The following is a 23,158-nucleotide window of genomic DNA, read 5'->3' as shown; positions in this document are numbered from 1 at the left end:
CTGCCCTGATAGAAGTATGTCTAACGACCGGAGAGAAAATCTCATCATAATCAATCCCTTTCTGCTGTGAGTACCCCTTTGCTACAAGACGAGCCTTGAACTTTTCCCCTTCTTTTTCTGTTACTGCTGGTTTTCTCTTGTACACCCACTTGCAACCGATAGCCCTCTTGCCCTTAGGAAGCTGAACAAGCTCCCATGTCTGATTTTTCTGTAACGACTCCATTTCTTCCATCATAGCACCCATCCACCTTTCTTTCTCCTGACTGGCCATAGCCTCTCGAAATGTGGAAGGATCTCCAGAACTAGTAAGAAGTGCATATGCTGCCAAGTCTTCGTACCCATATCTTTCTGGTGGCTTAACGGAGCGTCGTTCTCTATCACGGACAAGCTGATAATCATTTTCTCCAGCTAAATCTTCAGTTGCTCCACCTAAAACTTCAGTGTCATTATTAGTTGTTGTAGTTTCAGGTGGTTGTTGATGTACCTGTGATATGGTATTGGTTGGTGTCGGCTCAATTTCTACCTGAATGGCTTCTTTGTTAGGATTTCCTCCTGCTGATTCTGTCACTTCTGGTTGTTTCAACATAAATTGCTCATCAAAAACAACATCTCGACTCAGAACCATCTTCTTTGAAACCGGATCCCATAACTTAAACCCCTTCACCCCTTTAGAGTAACCGACGAAGACACATTTCTTCGACTTTGGATCAAGTTTGGATCGATCTTCACTGGATATATGCACAAAAGCTGGACACCCAAAAATCCTTAAATTGTTAAGATCAATGGGTTTACCTGTCCATACCTCCTCTGCGACTTTCCCCTCCAAAGAAGCCCGTGGTGACCTGTTAATAAGATAGCACGCCATGTTAATTGCCTCTGCCCAGAAACCTTTTGAGAGTCCTGCATTCAACCGTAGACATCTTGCCCTTTCAGTTAAAGACCTGTTCATCCTTTCTGCAACACCATTCTGCTGCGGTGTCTTGCGAACTGAAAAATGCCTCTGAATACCATGTTGCTCACAAAATTTCTGAAACTGTGAATCGGTGTACTCTGTCCCATTATCTGACCGTAGATACTTGATTTTTCTGCCTGTCTGATTCTCTACCTCTGCCTTCCACAATTTGAACTTTGAAAAGACTTCAGATTTGTGCTTCATGAAATAAACCCAAAGCTTGCGAGAAAAATCATCGGTAAAAGTGACAAAGTACCTTGACCCTCCCATGGATGCTTCTCTAGTTGGTCCCCACACGTCAGAATGTACATAATCAAGAATACCTTCTGTTTTGTGTTTCCCAGGTTTGAACCGAACACGACACTGTTTCCCAAGAACACAATATTTGCATAAATCCATTTTGCAGCTACGAACACCCTTCAACAGACTCCTCTTATGAAGTTCTATCATCCCACGTTCACTGAGATGGCCCAAACGCAGATGCCAGAGTTTTGTTGCATCATTATCAGACTCAACCGACGCAACATTACCTACAACAGTATGCCCCAACAGCTTGTAGATGTTACCTGCAGTCCTCTTTGCTCTCATCACTGTCAATGCACCCTTGCTAACCTTCAAGATATCCCTATCTCCATCAGACCTGTATGAGTAACCATGTGCCTGTAGAGTACCTAAGGAGATCAAGTTCTTTCTCAATTCTGGAATATATCGAACATCATTTAGTGTCCGCACACCACCATCATCCATAGCAATTTTAATCTGCCCTATTCCAGTGATAGCACAAGCTTTATCATCACCCAAATAAACAAAACCAAAACTGCCTGACCTGAATGTAGTGAACCACTCCCGATTCGGCGTCATATGATAGGAGCAACCAGAATCAAGAATCCACGCATCTGTGCACTTGCTAGATGAAACACAAAGTAAGTCTCCCTCACTGCCAGAGTCATCAGTTTGAACTATATTGGCTGAAGTTGATGCCCCTTGCTTTCTGTTTGGACAATCCCTCTTCCAATGGCCAATCTGTTTGCAACCGTAGCACTCTGCTGTTTTCCTGTTCTTAGATTTATTCCTCTTCTTTGCAGGACCTGTGTTACCCTTGTTCCGTCCACGATCTGAACCGCCCTTTACATACAAACCGTCGCCATGACTACCGCCCTCTGTGTTATGCCTCCTTTGATTATGAGACAACAGTGCAGAACTAATCGAAGCGAGAGTAATAGACTCTTTACCGTAAGTAAGGGTAGTCACCAAGTGGTCGTATGACTCTGGTAACGAGCACAACAATATGATTGCCTTGTCTTCATCGTCCATCTGAACCCCAAGCCTCGTCAGATCGGTGAGAATGTTTTGGAAGACGTTGACGTGTTGTTGCAAATTTGATCCTTCCTCCATCTTGAGACTGTACAACCGTTTTTTCGCGTACAACTTGTTCATAAGCGATTTCTCCATGTACTGACTCTCCAATTTATCCCAAACTTCCTTCGGAGTTGTTAGATCAAGGATATGATGCATGACCTCGTCTGAAACGCACAAGCGTATCAAACCCGCAGCCTTCTCCTTCATCTCTGTCCAGTCGGTGTCGTCCATGTCTGCCGGCTTCGTCTCGCGCAACGCCTTCTGTAGACTCTGTTGCGCCAACAGATCCTTAACCCTTCTCTGCCATAATCCGAAATTGCCCGTCCCGTCGAACCTTGCCACTTCGAATTTCGCAGGATTAAGCGTCATCACTGATACCAATTGTTGTGCACAAATAGTAACAGAAGGTAATAATAACGAAATTGCAAACAATAAGAACACAAGAAGTTTGATAACGGAGTTCCCCTTAGGTACGTCTCCGGCTGCAGAATTCGCTACAGCTCGTTTCTATTAGATGAAAGAATCAAATTAGGGTTTCAGTGTTACAAGCGGTATATATAATAATAGCAGAATGTCGTAAATACCCCTGCACCATACCGCGGGGGGCTATCGCCCCCCGCACCCCCCTAGCGCCCCCCAAAACATCTGGTCAAAGCCCATATGGGCAGGGGGCGGCCGGAGCTTCGCTTCGCTCCGCTAGCTCAGCTCCGGGCCGCCCCCAGCCTCTTCCTGATGCATATATGAACCATACTCAACACTTATTTTTATTTTGCGTTAACCTTTCGATTATTCTTAAGAGAAAAAGGACTTAGTAATCTGAAGTTCGATTGTGAGGTAAGTAAAACTTGAATAAGAGTTGTTACATTCGTAATTGAACTCATGTTTTTTTTAATCATTTGTCATTTAGTGGAGCTCATTAACTACTTTACTTGTGTTCAATGTCTTGGTTCACTACTCTTAATATTTTAGCTAATGAAGTGTATATTCAAAAAATTGAATGGGACTAGGCCCCTTTTTTGTTCATAAAAAAATTCTAAAATTTAAATGTATTGTTACATTTGGTTCTTTAAATTAATATTATGCTTTGTTTAGTTTGAAAGAAAGAAAATTACGGAAACCGATGAATTTCCTTTCCTTCCACTTTCTTTCCACAAAACCAAACACACTTTAAATGTCATTTTTATGAATCAAAAAGTTATTTGCTGACTATCATGTATTTAGATAAAATAATTTCATAAGCAAAAACACAATTTCATTGTTTACAAACATTATACTAGTTTTTTTTACATTTTTTCATTAAAAAAGTTCAATGTTCGCTATTATGAGTAGTAAAAAGTAAAAAAAACAAAAATCAATAATTATTTTCTTGACAATAGTAAATGATATTTAGTTATTATAATTTTTTAAATAAAAGAAAAAATATTTCAAAAAATATTTATTTAACTATTAATTTAAAAACTTAATGTACCAACATATAAAAAATTCGAATGTATTAGTGTTTCTATATATTCTTATATAATTACTTAACTATATTTTCTTATTTACAAACTTAGTAATGTTGTATTTTGAGATTGATGTGCAGGTGGAGCAATTTTTAAAATTTTTACTTATTATTTGTTTAATTTTAGCGTTTGCAAATAAATTTTTTACTTATTATTTGTTTAATTTTAGCGTTTTGTATAAGTGATGATTACTAATTAATTTTATTAGTAGAGTTTTTAATGAAGAATAACACCTTGAACCAATATTTTATAATTCATTTTGACTTCGAGTCTTAATGTTATTTTTTATCCGCTTCGTAGTTTTTTTTTTTTAAAAAAAATATTCTTTTATTAAGATAAATTGAATATTGGGTTATGGTGGTTACACCCGTGCATCACACGAGTTAGGGTCTAGTAGTAATCTAATTCTCCTTTTGAACCTAACTCCACGTCTTGAGGTTGCTTAGTGACGGCACACAAATCCAATCGTAGAATGGAACCCACAAACTTATGACGATTAATGATACTACTCTGAGTGAACCGGCTGGAATTTTGAATTTTGGTCCAAGGTGTTGGTCCATTTTTAAGGTTTGTGAGACATTAAATGTTCATTTGTCGGGCCATGACAGTGAATCTGAGGATACCAGCGGCCCAAATAGGAACAATTCTTGCTAAACACTTAAGCTCTTCTAGTATAAGTAAGATGACTTCAAAAGATAATGTTGATAGTGTGATGATAGAATGCCATAAGAAATGTGAGAGTTTTGAAAGGAGATGAATTGATAAGAGAGTGAAGTTGGTACATTCATTCAAGATGAAGACATGGTTTAACTTGGAAGTAGCTTCCATTACTATTGCAATAATGGTGTTGAGTTTTAAGGCTTTGGTTCAGAAGGTACAAATAAATACTACAAATTAATACTACTAATTTTTAGTATAAGCGGGGTGGGTTGGGGGACGAGTTCGGGGTGAGAATCAATGTACACGTTTCCCCCCCAACCCCATCTTTTGAAATCGGGGAAAATCCGAACCCAAACCCAGCCAACTCAGATTTTCCCCGTCAAAATGGGTATGGTTTGGGCGGGTACCCACAGATATAAATTTTATTAACATGCCTGGTCAGAATTTGGTTGGCAAAATTACACTGCAGATCCTTTATCTTATTTTTTTTAACACTTTGATCCTTTATCTTTTTTTGTAATATTTTGGTCCTTTATCTTTTATTTGTAACACTTTGGTCATTTATCTTTTTTATTTGTAACATTTTAGTCCTTTTTTTTTTGTAACATTTTGGTCCTTATCTTATTTATTTATAAAAAATAAATGACATAAATGTTACAAATAAAAAATAATAAAGGACCATAGTATTACAAATAAAAAAATAAAGAATTAAAGTGTTACAAAAAAATAAAAAACCAAAATGTTAAAAAAAAAAAAAAAAAAACACCTGCAGCGTAATTTTACCGAATTTGGTTCAATTAATCAAAAAGAAAAAGAAAAACTTGAACGCCGACGAGAAAATAAGAACTTTTCCGTTCAATTTACCTTTACGATTTATAAGCGTTTTAACAAAGACAAAACTTAACACAGAGGAGAACAACACTTGTAGCATAAGCGAAGAAGAAGTTCTTTTTTCCAAACGCGTTGCCAAACAATCTTAACTCAACTAAACCCTACACACACCATTTTCACCTTAACCGCCAATTTTGACCCCAAAACAAAGACGCTAGCTCCTGCTTCAAGCAACGTGTGTCGCACCAGAGGTGGCGCTGCTACAATCGCCACCTCGTATCTGCGATTCCAATTTCACAATCGATTATTCGATCTATAATCTATCTCTCCGATCAGTGTTACTGATTTGGTAAAGTGCGTTTGTGTTTGTGTAATAGAGAGGTAGAGATGTGGGTGTTTTACCTGATCTCGCTTCCTCTAACAACGGGAATGGTGCTTTTCACGTTGAGGTATTTCGCTGGTCCAGATGTTCCTCGATACGTGCTTTTCACCGTTGGATATACTTGGTTCTGTTCTCTTTCGATCATCATTCTTGTCCCTGCTGATATTTGGGCGGTAACGTTTCTTTTCCGATGCCTTGTTTTTCAGTTCTGTTTTTTATCATTTCACATTAGTTGATTTCGTTTTTATTAGAAATTTTGAGCTTCAATTGTTCTGCTATATAATCTGTTGTAATGGAATTTTAGGAATTTTTTGCATGTTTTTCCTCTTGAAGGTTATGGCTAGAAAAACAATGTTGAATTGGATGGTTTGATTAGTATAGAAAATTAGAAACAAAATTGAAAACATTTTTTGTAGGTATGGTTAGTTCTTCCCTTACTTGGTTTGCTTTACAACTGAGCAATGAATGCATGGGTTATATGAGAGATTTGTATGGCCTTGGGTAAAGATGCTGGTAAGAGGTAACAGTGTATAGAGGTGAGTGGCAAAGAGGATGGATTATAGTTGTTGTTTTTGTCAAGTAGCCTAGTGGTCAGGATTTCAGCCTTTAAGGTGAATAAGTGGGGAATCCCGGGTTTGAATGTCAACCCCTACATATTGCAATGTACCTACCAACTGAGCTATGTTCACGGGGGACAAACAATGGAACAAAATAATACACCACTCAGCCAAAGCTTAGACCCAACCGAACTGAGCCGGCGGCAGCGCACATGCCTGTGGTGGTCAAGAGTGAGTGCGTGGATTATAGTTAACACTTCCTTAATAATGTTATTTGTCTTAGAGGAAACCTAAACTTTCAAAAGGGGCTTGTATTGTACATGGTGAAGTTGTGAATAGTTGGTTTTTGAGCTAGAAACTAGGAGAAAAATTTAATCATTATTTATTTATAACATTGGAATGATGTACTTTAGGTTAGTGTCAAAACTCCAAAATTTGGACAAAAATTGTGCTGCCTCCTTATATGTATTGACCAGACATCTTCATGCCTTTTTATTTTGTTTTTAAGCTTGTGTCAGTTAAATCAGTTTTTTTCTGCTGCATTTCGTTCCTATTCAGTTCAATTTGACTGTTATTTGGCTAATAATGAGTTTTTTATTCTTCCTTCGAGCGGTAGATTTTTGGAACTTTATATTGTTTTAAGGTGAAAAAAGTTGTGGTTGATTGAATAAATGTGTGTGCATTATTTCATTTATTAATTGTGTTTCTATGAAACTTTCAGACGATAGCTTCTCACAATGAGAATGGAGGTATTTCTTTCTTTTGGAGCTGGTCATATTGGAGTACATTTTTGCTTACTTGGTACGCCAATTTAAAGTTTGTGATTATATGTTTGCATCACTTTCACATCCTTTTATTCTGCCTACTCCAAAGTCTTTCAGCTAGTTTGGTTTATCATGGGATAATTGCTTTGCTCCCTCAATGACCTAAACTCAAACATTCCTCCAGGATCCTTGTTATTAGTCTGTGGACTGCACACCTTGTTATGTATCTAATCTAATTTTGTAATGTCATCAAGCCGAAGTAACAATTTAATGTAAATCATCAACAAATTTGAATATATTTATGCTGTGTTGTGTTCCTTTGGTATCTCTAGTATTGAACTTCCTTATACATAAGGTGTGAATGTATGTTAACATTTTTCTACTACAAAACAGATTTTGGGTTACACTTACACCGGAAGTAGTAATGAATAACAATTACATAAAATTTTGTTTATTTTGTGTATGCAGTGTATTTCTAAATTGTTTAATATGCTTGTCTACATTTTAATCATGATATTGCAAGGAAATATTTAATTAGTTTTTACAGATCAGAGATGCAATTTCCTCATATTTAAATTATTTATCCTAAGCAGGGCTGTCGTGCCCCTTATTCAGGGTTTTGAAGATGCTGGGGATTTCACTGTATCAGAAAGATTGAAGACTAGTGTACATGTTAACTTGGTCTTTTATCTAATTGTGGGATCCATTGGTCTTTTCGGAATTATTCTTCTCATTATGATGCACAGGACCTGGTTAGTTCTCATCCTCTTAGCCTTAATTGTTTTATGTTAAGAGTTCCACGTTGGATGACATATGGCTTGAACATAACTTTATAAGTGGGGATAATCCTCGCCTTGAAAGCCGGTTTTGTAAGGGTTGAGTTAGGCCCAACCCAAATTCTTAGATTTTGTTAATTGTTGATTTTAGCATCATGTTAGCTCCAAATCATTGCTTCTTGGACTCTTCCCCCCCCCCCCGCTCTCTCTCTCTCTCTCTCTCTCTCTCTCTCTCTCTCTCTCTCTCTCTCTCTCTCTCTCTCTCTCTCTCTCTCTCTCTCTCTCTCTCTCTCTCTCGACTGATGTATTGAAATTTAACTTGAGCCTGTGCATGTGTCTGTGAATAATGAGATTATTTAAGAGAGTTCTGTAAAATAGTTATCTGTCCGATAAAGCTCTGCATTTGCAAGTTCAGATTTCAATCTAATTTGTTTAGTCTTTTGACATCTGTGCATTTACTCTGTGAGGCTAACACAGTTTCTATGAGGGTGTTAAAAAAAATCTCAATATAATAAGATCTTGAGTAAACAATAATATAGATAAATGCATTACGAAAAAGTTGCGAGGTCATTTGAAATAAAGTATAGTTGTTTTTATGGGTACTAAACTATGCAGGGGCTAGGGAAAGCCATTAGAGTGGTGCCCAACTTCCTTTGGGTCTACATTAGGAGACCTGAGAAGGGAGGGGGAAGTGGTCGGGTGTTCCAGTAGTGTTGAACCTCAGTACCAGGAACTTCTAGACTGTGTGTTTGGATATCTAATAGAGAATAAAATGATGCGTATCAAGGTAAAACAGAATAAAGTGAAATGGACTATTTGGATATTTTTATGATGGAATGGAGAAAAATGTTTCAACCCAATACCCTCAAGTTGTAGGGGAAGACAAATTGAGGTATTGGTTGGAACGGGATGAAGTGCACTTCATCGTGTTCCATTTTTTTTTTGAAAAAGTTCATCGTGTTCCATTATATTCAATCCTGTTTCAAAAAATCCAAACAATGGAACCTATCATGATATCATTCCATTCTTTTTCCTTGCATCAATCCAATCATAATCGTAAGCATGTGTTTCGATCAAGTGTGAACTAGGCTCATGGAATACAAAAGTTACAGATCTTAATTGTATATGTAAGTCATGGCTCTCGATAATCAGTGGCATGTATTATTTGTCAAGTCATAAACTCATAAATATCTGCTCACTTCCCAACTATTTGTCTATTTTTTGTCATGGTTGACAAGTTAGCATGAAATAGGACTTTTTTCACTTGTATTTGTCTGTTTACTTTTCAGTTTTAAAATGAAGCCATTCTTTTTTAGGAATGATTTATAGTTGTTTGATACTTCTGTAAGCAGGGGTGGGAGTCTTATGGGATTTGCCATGACTTGCTCAAATACTTTTGGACTTGTTACTGGTGCATTTCTTCTTGGCTTTGGTTTAAGTGAAATTCCTAAAAGCATTTGGAGAAATGCTGATTGGACCACCCGCCAGAAAGTTCTTTCCCACAAAATTGCCCAAATGGCTGTCAAACTTGATGATGCCCACCAAGATCTTTCAAATGCTATTGTTGTAAGTGTTTCATTCAAGTTGCATGTAAAATATATTTTGCAATTTTACTGTGGAGAAGACATTATTGTGAATTGATCTATAAAATGTTTTGGTTTTTAATAGAGGCCAACTTAGTTATTTAGTCTATGCAACCAAGCCATCTACAGTCTAAATAGACAAGGCTTGGTTGTGGCTGCTTTCCTAGTGCACATATACAGTGTGGAAAATTTGTTATTCTTTCGATTTGAAGAATATAGAACCACATTTTCTTGTTTATGATTCGTGTCGTAGTGTTATTAAAAAGAACCGCCTTCTCTAGCTGTCTTAAACCAGTTGGCTTCCTTTCAAATTCCATATACATTGGAAATATTAATTTTGAAACTCATACTGAGCAGAAAATATGCATCATGGCATGGTTATGATGCAAAATAAGAATTGCTTGCTTTTGAGTTGCTCTATTTTCAAAGTAATCTTGCAACCTGCCCCCAAAACAGACACGTTTCTTGGAACTTAATGATTGTATATTTGTATAGGTTGCCCAAGCAACTTCCAAGCAGATGTCCAAGCGGGATCCTTTGAGACCTTATATGAATGTCATTGACGATATGCTTGCTCAAATGGTATTGAGCACTTGAGACCTTATTTGATTAAGGATTTTGGTACAAAATCTGTATTGCTATCTCCGTTTAGACATAACTTTCAATTTTTCAGTTTAGAGAAGATCCGTCCTTCAAACCGCAAGGTGGACAATTAGGGGAAAATGATATGGATTACGATACAGATGAGAAGTCAATGGCAAAACTAAGGCGTCATCTTCGGAATGCTCGCGAGGAGTATTATAGATACAAAAGGTAAGCATGTGATGATGTGATCAATTTGGTCTCTAGTGGTGTCATGTGTTCTTGAATCCTGTACAGCATTTATGGTAAATTCAATTGTTGTGTTTTTACAATGAGGAAAATATTTAATAGATCTTTTAGTTATTTGTTTTTGTTCTGCATGTCACTGATAATGCCTACATCTTATTCATTATATTAGTGAAAATCCAATTTCTGATATGTTTCTTCACTTGACACACACTTATACTTTTTTGATGTCTTTTTCTTTTTAATTTTGTGTACTACTGAATCTTACAATTGGTCTAATTAATAATTATGCTCATTAATTTCATTCTTTTGGTTTTACTTGGATCATGAAGAGTTCCATCTTTGCTTCCTAGCATCTATTAATTGAAAGATACCTTGTAAAATCTAGCTTTCTTTATAGTGGTGAAGTAGATTACTTCTTGTCTCTTTCAGAATGATTCATATACTTCTTGTCTAGTTTTCCATTGATTCACAGATTACTTCTGCCAAATCTTTACAACAAAGGCACCTTAGATTTCCTTCAGCGATAGTCAAAATTTATTTGATATTGTTGCTTTTGCAGTGAGTATATAACTTATGTGCAGGAAGCCCTTGAGTTGGAAGATACAATAAAGAATTATGAACGCCGCAATTCAACTGGATGGTTTGCTCCGAATTTTGTTTTCTGCTTTGTTGGTTTGGGACGATATTTTAATATCCTATAGTATATTGCAGTCCTAGAACCCTCACCTTACCCAAATTTTCATGCTATAATTTCAGGGAATATAATTCAAGCATCAGACCTGATCGGACTGGCAAGTTGGGGTCCTTATTTGATACTTTGGGTAACTACGAGAATTATTATTAAACCCGTTTGTTTCTAATTTCACGGAATGTTTCTCCACTGTATCTGGAATAGCTTGGACTTTTTTCTTTTCTTTTTTTTATTTATTATTATTTGCAATGCTCTTTCTTTTATGATGCCTCGTGAACATTACCTTTTCTGTATAGTAATAATATATTAACAAAATATAATGCTCTATATTCGACTTGCTCAGACATTTACTATGTATAAATTGACCTCCTTAGGTTTTGAAATAAGAGAAATTTGAATACAGTAGTGACAAACCTAGTGAGAAGTCATTATATTTGCTCATACATATGTTGTTTTTGGCATAAAAGCTTCTTGAGTTTTATCTCACTTTTAGCTAGCCTTTCTCGAATTAGGTTTTTTGGTACATGTTATTTTGCATTATTTGATCATGCAAGGATAAATCCTCATTCTTTCTTTTTTGAATAGAGAATATTTTGGTTGGAGGCATTGAAATTTTGGTTCTGAACTAATTGTGTTTCTTTGCAGAATTTTTTTGGAAATGCATTTTAAGGAAGCAAGTTGAAAAGGGCTTTGCTATTTTACTTGGCATCATGTCTGTTGCAATTCTTTTAGCAGAGGCTACTCTGCTGCCTAGCATTGATCTATCACTGTTCTCCATTCTTATAAAATCCGTTCGAACACAGGAGCTGCTTGTGCAGGTAGACCAATTCTGTTGAGAGTTTTATTTCATATGATGAACATTTGCTATATGTATGTGTGCCTGTATGTATATAAAATGTGCTTCTACATTCTTATAAAATATGTCGGGACACATGACATGCTTGTGCAGGTAGACTCTTGGAGTTTTTTGTTCTTCCTATGTTGGACATTGAAATGCTGTATATACATGTAAAATATTTTTCACCTTTTCAAAGAGTTTTCGGTGAAGATTTTGTTGTGAAATTGTTAAAGTTATTGGAGTTAGATAAGAAGAGGAGAGAAATAATAATAACTTTGAATATTGTTGATAATAACTTGATACAAAAGACTAAACATTAACCCCTATTTATAGGGTTACATGTCCCCTCCTAATTCTAAATAAATTGGAAAATTAGGAAGAAAATCATAATAAATAATCCTAGGAGATAAACTAAGATGTTACATAATATCAGGATAACATTTTAAACTTTGGAAATCAGATAACATTTTAAACAAAATTGACATCTATCCCATCTCATATAAACTTCTTTTTGATTTAGATGGCCTTTGTCATGTATTGGTCAACATCATATGCGATTTTCTTCTAATATGGGTGTGTCTGTCTCTCTTATGAAATAAAATTTTCTGTTCTTTTGGATGGGTGTGTCTGTCTCTCTTATGAAATAAAATTTCTGTTCTTTTGGCTTAGGGACATACATCTTATGCAAACAAATTGCTAATGGAATCTCACATAATGTGTCTTTGCTTCAATAAAATGCTTTTGATTTTACATTGCTACTTCTTATTTGAAATGAAGACAAACTTCTTTTGAATCTCATGTCAATGTTCTGCACTTCTGCTCAACTATTTTAGCATCACAGATGCATTCATTCCAATTTAGAGCTCAGTATCCCTTAACTGGAAAATATAACGATCTATTTTTAATGATGTGAATCATGTACCGTGATATATTTTTTGTTCACACTCTGATCTTTGTGATTGTGAGATTGTATGAAATCACTTACCTTTAATTTCTTGTGCAGGCATTTGCTTTTGTTCCACTCATGTACATGTGCATCTGCACATACTATTCTTTGTTCAAAATCGGAATGTTGATGTTTTACTCACTGACGCCCAGACAGACCAGCTCAGTTAACTTGCTTATGATATGCTCGTAAGTTTTTTATTTTTATGTTGCCACTGCTCGTATTTGTTTGTTGAATTGCCTATGTTTTCAAATACTCAAATGAATACCAGTTATATTTAAATCCTATTTTTTTTCCAGGATGGTTGCCCGTTATGCCCCCCCTGTATCATACAACTTCCTCAACCTCATTCGCCTTGGTCCTGATAAAGAAACTATATTTGAAAAGGTAGTCTCATGAATTCTTTGACCTGTCAATTCCCTTTAAAGTATTATTTTTCTTGTCTAATCTAACAAAACTGTACACGGATGTGATACCATGTATTACTGTCTGTTATGTTATTTCTTTTTCATGGTTATCTTTTTGGCATAAACATCAAAATACTTTTTAATTATCCAAACCATCAAGAGGAGATTAAAGTTTAGTATTGTTCATAATATGTCATTGTACTAATTCTACTGACACCTGATGCTTTGTTTCCACAATTCATTATGTACAAAGTTTTTATTATTTTAAATTGTAAACTATTGGAACAATTGCGAAAGAATTTTATCAGGGACATGTGAAGTGAGGCCATGTGACACAACCAAAGACATAGCGCTAACATGCATGCGAAGTAAAATATCATTAAAATGTAACATTTCATATGCATGTGGGATTCGAATAGTAGCCACACCTCAAGAAGCTCCGCAAAAGCTCCAGAAAAGTCCCATTGAACAGCTTTTTAAGAAGCTCCATGTGTTTTCTTTGGTGTGAAATAAGCTGCACTTTTTATTAATGGCTTTCTTCAAACATTGTTTGGCACAATTTCTTATCTTAAGGAGTAGACAAGTCCAAAATAAGCTGGGCAAACACTCCCATAACGCACTCAATTATTTCATTAAATTTATAGACGAAAGTTTATTTCATTCTTACTGTTTCTATTTTTGTCCTACATAAGATAACCTATTTTTCTTAGTTTTGTTGAATTTGTTTTTATTTTACACGTCTTTTCTATATTTGTTTCATTATAACTTCTCTCATTTGTGCTTGACTTAGCTAGCAACTGCTAAATTATCTGATCTTTTTCCCAAGAACATTTTTGCACCTTTCCTTCTTTTATTTAACTTACTGCACAATTTATCTATGATTGCAGCGAATGGGGAACATTGACAATGCCGTCCCTTTATTTGGGGATAAGTTTAACAAAATTTATCCACTTATTATGGTTACATACACACTTTTGGTAGCAAGCAACTTCTTTGACAAAGTATTTGATTTTCTGGGGAGCTGGAAGAGATATATTTTTAAAACCGAAGCTGAGGATATGGATGGTTTGGATCCATCCGGCATAATTATTTTACAAAAAGGTATCAAAAGAAAATTTCCATTGTTTGTTAAAACTTTAGTTCAATCTGGTAAATGATAAATCATATATGATTTGATGAATGCTGACTGATTGGTTCTGTTTTATTTGTAGAGCGGTCTTGGCTTGAACAAGGGCGCAAAATCGGGGAAGAGCAAGTTGTTCCACTTGCAAGGAATTTCAATGGATTAGATATCGAGTCGGGCAATAATCATAGGGTATGTAGACATACCTCAAAAAGTGGAAGCAATGCTGTCTCAATTGTTTTCTGTTATGTATCATATCCAATTTAACCTAATGCGTTCTTTGGCTGCAATGTATGACATTTGGAACTACTACTTTCTTTTGGTATTATAGTATTACTCATCTTATACCCTGTGTTTCTTCAGGGGAGGAACAGTGTTGAATTGAAGACAACTTCCGATTTAATTACCGAAGAAGTGAATGGAGGTATATCCAAAACATTGGATGAAGAGACACGAAGATATGGCTCGAGCAGAGAAGCCATAAGCAACAAGTATGCTGAAATTAGAGCGCAGGGTGGGCCATTATCTAAATTGAAGACAGAAGAGAAAAAGGTAGCATCTTATTCTGTGCTTGATGAAGGCAATACTAATTCTAGAAATTCAGCTGGAGCACCATCTTCAGGTTTGGCTTCGACATGGCAAACAATGAAGACGGGCTTTCAAAGTTTCAAGTCCAACATAGGGGCCAAAAAGTTTTTACCTATACGGCAAACAGAGGAAAATACAGTCTCTCGTGTGTCCTCATCTGAGTCCCTCGATGAGATATTTCAAAGACTCAAACAGCCATCTTTGGACCAAGTTATTTACAATGACGAGGACTGAGATGTAAACCGATACTTGTATTCCTTCTAGGTCATATTCATCATTTGGCAAGAACTTACAGGTGTAAAGTGTTATTTTGGATTGACAATGCAGGTCCATATTATCATGTACAGATATGGGAAATTTTTAATGCTCTGCTTAGAAAAACAATACTTAATTCCCCATTGCAGCCTAAAGATCAAAAAATAGGCTACAATATAGAAACTCATACATTACAAATCAATGTAACACAAACTAGCAGATCCTTAGAATTTAGAAACAATACTTAAAATTGTACCAGTAGACAGCATAACTGATGTTTTGCCGGGCTTGTATTCATAGTTTCATTTCAGACATTACTTTTCATCGTGCCCTCCACACGTGCAAGTTTCCCTGTATGTGGCTCGTATTGCTTTCCGAGGCGCTGCCTGTGACTCAGCTATTAAAAAACCTCTAATATATTTAGAGTATATTTTCGGACGACATAAATTGTTAGGAAGCCAGAAGTATAGTTTCAGATGACAAAAAATTAATATTTGTTTGCCTTGTAAATCCGAACTCAGTTGGTGGTTGGAGAGTGTTTTTCCCTTCCATTTCTCTCCTTCCTCAATTGTCTCCATCTCTCTCCTCTAAATCTTGGCCATTAAATCAACCCAATGGATGATAAACTAAAATGCAAAAATACATGTTATACTTACAATAAAGTTATTCTTTCTCTTCCTCTTCCACAACAAAATCTGCAATAAAAAAATCTAAAACTAGGTTGTCAGCGCTGCAATAGCAATATCAACATGCTTTTATTTAGTGATACAATATCAAATACTATTGTTCTTGTTTCTTATTTTTTCTGGTATACATAGTAATTTGAAAACAAAACCAATTCATTTATTCAATCAATATAAAACTTTTACAGCCATCCATAAACCCCTTTTACAACCATTGACCAAACTTGTACAAACAATATCACAATCCCTTTTCACATTTTTATCATTAACTTGCTGGGTGTTTTCCATCGTTGTCGATCGCCGTGTCAGCTGCCGTCGTGTTTTTGTTGCGGACCGCCTCACCAGCAGTCGTCGTGTCACCGACCACCTCATACCCCGCCGCTAAGTCGCCGGTCACTGGTCACCTAGAATAAGTTATTTTCCCTATGGATTGAATTTGGATTCTCCCATATGATTCACTCTTAAAAAAATTATTAATCACTTATACTCAATCAATTGTGTCTGCTTAAAATTATAGCAAAATAACACACATGGATGATTCAAAGAATGCAAAATTTTGCCATTTATTTTATTTTTTTACAACGAAGCTGAGTATCGAACCTAACCTAGTGGCTTAAGATTTTGCCATTTATGTTGATGGATAAAATAAAAACAATAACATAGTATACAATTCAATAACCTAAACAAAAAAAACTGGAATTTCTAATACGATCCACAATGAATCATCAAACAAAATATGATACATCTGCATATGTAACCATATACATCATATCCACCTTCATGTCCTTGAATTCACCACAGTTTCCTCTGTATCCTTTCTCCTTAGTTTTAGTACCTTGGACCAAAAGCCATCTTTCTTTCTTCCCCTACCACCACCAACAACATCCCTATCTCTAACTCGATTCCTCGAAACAACGGCAAGCGACTTACTCTTCTTCAAATTCAAAGCATGATTAAAACTTATCATGCAAGAAGCCGAACCGGTCGCATGTGAAGCATTCCGACGAAAGCGTCTACTACGCGAAGACCCATGATTTGTTGAACCATCATCAATAGCTTGAGGAGTAGCAGGTGAAGAAGGAGAACAATAGTAAAGAGATTCAATAGGGTTCTTAGTATATAGCTGTGAAAGTTTATCTCTTAAACAAGAAGAACAAACACCTGGTAATTGTTTATCATTTGGATGCTCTTTGCACCTTACTCTTGATGCTTCTAATTCACACCAATTCATTTGATTCATTGTTTAATTCTAACTTTTTTGATTGGATATGAATGTGCTCGTGTGTTATGTTTATTTATAATACATGTTTGGTCAAAGAAATAATGTGTTGAAATACAACAATAATACAATGGACTATGACTCAGAAGGTTCCTGTTTTTATATTTTCTATAATTGCTGCTTTTATAAATTAAATTAATTTTTGGCAGGATATGGAAAATGTATTAATAATTATTATTGAATATCAGAACGAGATTATTGTGTTATGACTGCGTTCAATGTAATACATCTTTTCTTAATTTGTTTTTTAAATGCTAATCTCTGACGAAATCTGTAATTGAATTTGAAAGCGACTGGCAAACAAACCTGGTAATAGTATTTTTACTTTAAGACATAAAATGTTCAGCCACCACTTTTCTAAACAGCGTGAGATATAACTCACTTCACTCTTACCACAACACATAAAACATTGTAAGACAAGAGTATAAACAAAAGAAGAAAGTCGATAATACAAATATAAAATGTTTTTGACTGATACATCTTGTAACAAAGGATTTGAGTCAACGATTAATTGTTTTTGCCTCATAATAATGTGCAATGTGTAACCCGTTCAAAGATGTTTTATACCAATTAACTCTAACAATCTCTACCTTAATTGAAAATGATACATCAACGTTTATTGTCTACATTGACGATCATATATCAAAATGACTATCATATTCTACCATAAAGAGCATAATACACTTGAAACCAAACAACTCCAAGAACATCTACATGTATAATTAATTAGTTAATTTGCTTAAAATTGAGGTCTAGGATTATTATTTATTTTTACAATAAAGGGAAAAAGCCCAGAGAGAAAAAATTAAGAAATTAAAAATGGATATTCGTAGGCATGCAAGTTTCGGAAATATCACAAAAAGAAGTTTTGGAAGCTCACTGGGAGGATTCTCCAAAACCATAACCTTTAAATCACCTAATTAGGAAAATGCTAAAGCCTGCAAGTCAGTTAACACACCTATTGCCCTAGAGCAAAGTATGATTAATTTGAACAATGTCATCTCAAACTAAGCAAATTACGAATGTGGTGAACCAAAATTGAGATATTCCCATTAAACTTGTAATTATTGGAGATCATATCTATAAGAATCTTATAATCGCTTTCCACATCGAGATATATATTCTTCTGCAAAGTCATCTACTATAAGCCTCACATTTTAGCATATAAGTCAGTAAAATAAAATGTAAGCTCATGATGAAAAGATTGTTAACAAACAGGTCTTTTAGCTTGTAAGTTGTAAGACATAATCTATAAGTCAGTTTTTGGATCTTGCCAAACAGGCCCTTAATATGTGGAAGTTGAATAAATTTGATTGGAATGTGGTGGAAGGATAAACATAAGACTTGGGACTTAGGAAATATTGAAGTGTGAATTAAAAAAAGTGGGAGAAATTCGACATTAATAAGATTACACTCCTTATTAGTGTTTATATATATCCTTATGTGACCACTTCGAACCCCCAAGGGGTACTCCGTTTTGTAAACTACTCTTGAACATCACACAAACTACTCTTAACCATCAAACGCATGCGCCGCCATCCATCTGGCTCTAATCGGGATGGGCTCGGTGATAGTTATTTTTTGTCACAAAAATTAAAAAATAATTATTTATTTTTTTAATTAATACTTACGTGTGATTTAAACACATGTTAAATGTGCGCTGACTCATTAATGATCACACGCGTGCGTCGTCGTTCGTCCGGCTCGGGACAGGACGGGCTTGGTGATGTGTTATTTTTTGTCACAAAAATTAAAAGTTATTTATTAATTTTTTTTTAATTAATACTTACGTGTGATTTAAACACGTGTTAAATATGCGTTGACTCATTAATGATCCAATACGCGTCTGTTCCACCTTATATGTGCGGATATCGGCCAAATATATCCATTAAAGTATAATTATAATTATGTGTAAAATTCTAAAAGAACTAAAATTTTGAGACGGACGAAGTAATTTAATAAGAAATCACCTAAAAAACAATAATTGTATAATTGACTATTTTGATATTGCGACTAAGGTCAGTCTCATAAATATAACAATTTGCTCCGTCAAATTGACGAAGTAACAAATTTCAAACTTTAAACAGTGTTCCAAAACACAATTGATTTCATACGTAGATTATGTCCAGTCCACATACTCAATGTCATTTTTAGAATTAACTAAATTTCGTGAAATTAAGTTTATAATTAAAAAATTATTTGTCATTTATGAGAAGTTTTGTATAAATTCATAGTGTGGTGAATACTAAATCATTTTAAAAGAACATGATTACTTATTCAAAATTTCACGTTGACTCTTATAATAGTTTTTAAGTTGAGGCTATGTATAAGCTTTTTCACGTCAAAATAAGTTATTTAGTTTAGTTTAGAAATGCATGGTGAAATTAATTATTCATTGGCAAATCGAACGTGTTACAATAGACTACGTATGATTTGATCAAAAAAATAATAGACTACGTATATATGATAGAACATTATAAAAATAATAATAATAATAATAATAATAATAATAATAATAATAATAATAATAATAATAAGGGATTATAATAGAGGATTAAGTGACTATCTGCAGGCATGCAGCCACGCATTTCTGACCATTCGATATAGATTAGACGGTTTAAAATTTAAAGATCAAAACTGTACTTTTTATAAAATAAAAATATACATTTAACGTGAATCGTCTAATCGAGATCAAAATATCAGAAATGTGTGGCCGCAAGCAATCAATGATTGCATATAATCCGGGTCCTATGATTCAAAGAGTTGGCGGCCGCATCCCAAACATGCATGTAAATTAATTATTAAATGACAATTGTCTTTTTCTGTATCATGTGTCACGTAATCAATATTTGGACATACTCTCTCCGTCCTAAATTATAAGGAAAAAAACTTCATTTTCTTGTCCCAATTATAAGGGAAAAAAACTATTTTCAAGAAGGACAAAACTTAGGTACAGTACCCTAAGTCCTGTTCTTACTGTTCCCAATCAGATATTTACACGTGTATTTTTATTTTTTTTTAATTCTCCAGCCAACAGAACACGCTCTTCTTCTCCCTCACGACTGTAAGTTCAGTTTTCTCCCTCACCAGAGTGCCACCATTTCTCGCCGTCGTGACTGTAAGTTCTGTTTCCATCCCACAACTAACAAGTCAATTCAATCCATTAAAAGAACATTGTCATCTGTCATGTTTCCCAGATCCAAAAATTAACAACAATATATTTGCCAAAAACAGATTTTCACAACTAACTGTAACTACAATTAATCCTTCCAAAACCACAATAGTCTCGTTCTCAGGTTGAATTATTTGGCAATGGCATAGCCCAAAAAGAGAGGTATATATACAATTCATATGTAATTTGTAAATAGGAAAAGAAAATCAGGAACAAAATAGTCTCAATCCCTTGCTTCCATTAATACGTTGGTGTTGCAGGTTGTAGCAAGAGATGATTCGGTGCCATTGGTGGCCGTTTTCATCTCGTGAGATTAATGGAAGAAGAAGAGATCTAATGGGAGATTAGATATTGGTTATGATGTTTTGCAAAAAAAAAAAAAAAATACACGTGTAAATATCTGATTGAGAACAGTAAGAACAGGACTTAGGGTATTGTACCTAAGTTTTGTCCAAATGCAAATTGCATTTAATTTTCTCTCTCTCATTTTCTCAATAAACAACAACTAATAAAAATTGTTTTTGCATCTTACTATACAACTTATTCCAAGGAAAACCCATAAAAATATATTTCAAATTCTCATGTTTTACTTTTTCTTAATAAGTGTGATTTTTTTTCCCTTATAATTTGGGACGGAGGGAGTATTAACTAAGACATTTAGTTCAACTGGTTAATAAGTTTTCCTAGAATGAATTATTTGGGAGAATTTGAGTTCGATTCATGATTAAAATAATTCATGACCTGAATTTACTTACCTCGCGATCGAACTTTAAATTAGTAAAGCGTCTTTCTCTATAAAAAAAATATTTGAACACATCAGAAAAATTTATCAAGACTAATCGATTCCAAGCGACCGGAAAATTTTAATCACCACTCCTCCATTATATTGAATCATCATCATCATCATATATATATATATATATATATATATATGTATGGTCTCGCTTGGATTATCTTATTTTTTAGCTTATGCAAACAACTTATGCAATATAAATTAGGTTTTATGCTATTTTATAAGTTCACACTAGTGAAAATTGTATTTTTATAAGCTATTTTATCATAAACTACCTTGACAAACTTATAATAATACATAAAACCGATTTCTACTCTTCAACTCCTCTTCCCAAACCGATTTCTCTTGAGACAAATGTGTTAACTCTCTCGTTTAAATACAACTTCCGCTCACCCTGTTCATTCTGAACTGCTAAGTTTTTTTTTTAACATAAAAAATATGGTGAGTTCTAGGGTGAAGGTTCTATCAAGTCCTTCGCCCATGTACCACACCCATATATTGAATGGGTAAATAAGTACGAATAGTACTACACTCATATTTTGGGATTTAGTATAAAGGGTACTTGACCCAAGCCACGAGTGAAAAGCTTAAAAGAAAAATCCAAGATAGGACTTAGAGAGATAATAGGCGATATCTAAATATGCAATCCATTGAATTAGTACTCCATTCGTAATAAATACATGTCCCATCATATTTTTTTTGCCAACCACTTCCAAGAAGTTCTTTTAATTGTGTCAAAGCACTCATCAAGTATCGGGACCTTTGAAGAGAATACGAAGTCATTTCTTCTCTCCAAATAATCCACATCATTGCATGCCACACCATTAGCAACTCTTTTAGCCCCTTTTCTGCTGCTAAGTCTCTAACCAAAGATTAGTTGTTTTCTAAAAATAACAAAAATAAACCACATCGATGTTGTTCATCGCTTCTTAAAACTGAAACCGAGAATAAAAAAAACTACATCAATTTTTAATTGGTTCGGTTTTTATCCGAACCATAAAATCATTTTTTTTTCCATCTTCGGTTGAATTGGATTTTTTATCCGCTTACACCCATAGGAATATATACATTTAACCAACTGAACATTTAACAATTTGCTATTTGCATATTGAAAGGGGAAAACCACAAAGTAGAAAATAAGGCTTAACTATACATTTGGTCCCTTACGTTTATTTTAGGTTTCAATTTGGTCCCTTACGTTTAAAAAGTATCAATTTGGTCCCTTACGTTTATTTTGAGTTTCAAGTTAGTCATTTCCGTCAATTTTGTCACTAACACCGTTTGAACAGTACACGTGTCAGTGTGTTCAAGTGCCACGTGTCAGTCCACATGTGCAAATTGACTGCCACATGTGACAAAATTGAACCACTTGGTATCATGCTTTGAAACCGCCGAAGAATTAATATCACTTTTGTTCACCCTTCCAAATCAAAACACACCAAGATGTAAATTTGCTTACATAATACAGTACAACCCAACAACAAAATGGTGTTTGATAATAATCCTAATTATAATCTACAATCTTGTATCATTAAACAGCAGAAAATGAAGAAACGTTTTGAAGAAAATAACTTATCATTACCTTTAGAATTAATGGCTATGGAGAGTTCAGCATTGCATGAACACGAGAGCATAAAAGATCATTTAGGTTGGATGCTAATTATATTAATCAAAAAGAAAAGTAAACGCTTGTGGAAGTGTTCAACTTGATCAACATGTATCATTATCAATAAGCTAGTAGAGATTAGTTAGGTACATAAAAAATAAAATGAAAACAACGGGAAGGGCGTCACTAATCAACTTGCATATAGTATACACAAGTTATGAAGACCATAATATTTGTATCAAGAGCAATATGACACAAATATTTTGGACTTACCAATTACCATCTTCATTCTGAATTTTATGAGTATGTTTGAATGATGGAATGTTTTGAGGTGTTAAATATGCTTGGATCTCAATCCCAAAAGTTAGCTCAAAAGGTGAAGTTGTCTTCACATATTTATACACTTCACATCTTGGGAACCTAAGTAATGTGGGACTTCAAACAATCTCCAACAACACAACTAACACATTCAACACCCACCCTCACGTCTAGCGTGGTCCTGGGTCAAATGTCCACATTGCAGTCCTTAACCCGGCTCTGATACCATGTTAAATATGTTTGGATCTCAATCCCAAAAGTT

The 23,158-nt window shown here is 34.7% G+C and overlaps 2 protein-coding genes across 3 annotated transcripts; one reads left to right on the top strand and one right to left on the bottom strand.

The window, feature by feature from the left end:
- The first annotated feature begins 5,257 nt into the window (after positions 1-5,257).
- Positions 5,258-15,369, top strand: LOC123907364 (LMBR1 domain-containing protein 2 homolog A-like). 2 transcript variants are annotated; one of them, XM_045957587.1, is made up of 14 exons: positions 5,258-5,859; positions 6,965-7,044; positions 7,601-7,759; positions 9,136-9,349; positions 9,862-9,948; positions 10,040-10,179; positions 10,757-10,837; positions 10,954-11,018; positions 11,534-11,706; positions 12,730-12,860; positions 12,972-13,059; positions 13,967-14,180; positions 14,291-14,394; positions 14,566-15,369. In XM_045957587.1, the coding sequence occupies exons 1-14, from the start codon at positions 5,692-5,694 to the stop codon at positions 15,022-15,024; spliced, it is 2,163 nt and encodes a 720-aa protein (XP_045813543.1). In that variant the 5' UTR covers positions 5,258-5,691; the 3' UTR covers positions 15,025-15,369. The 2 variants fall into 2 exon arrangements, with proteins under 2 accessions (XP_045813543.1, XP_045813544.1); XM_045957588.1 differs by lacking the exon at positions 5,258-5,859 and having other exon boundaries at positions 7,623-7,759.
- An 894-nt stretch (positions 15,370-16,263) lies between these two features.
- LOC123908633 lies at positions 16,264-16,992 on the bottom strand. Its single transcript, XM_045959328.1, has one exon. The coding sequence runs from the start codon at positions 16,966-16,968 to the stop codon at positions 16,507-16,509; it is 462 nt and encodes a 153-aa protein (XP_045815284.1). The 5' UTR covers positions 16,969-16,992; the 3' UTR covers positions 16,264-16,506.
- Between the last annotated feature and the right edge of the window lie 6,166 nt (positions 16,993-23,158).

Source organism: Trifolium pratense, linkage group LG2 (assembly GCF_020283565.1).
Source record: "Trifolium pratense cultivar HEN17-A07 linkage group LG2, ARS_RC_1.1, whole genome shotgun sequence".
NCBI classification, from domain to species: Eukaryota; Viridiplantae; Streptophyta; class Magnoliopsida; order Fabales; family Fabaceae; genus Trifolium; species Trifolium pratense.
This window is presented reverse-complemented; position numbering and strand designations above follow the sequence as displayed.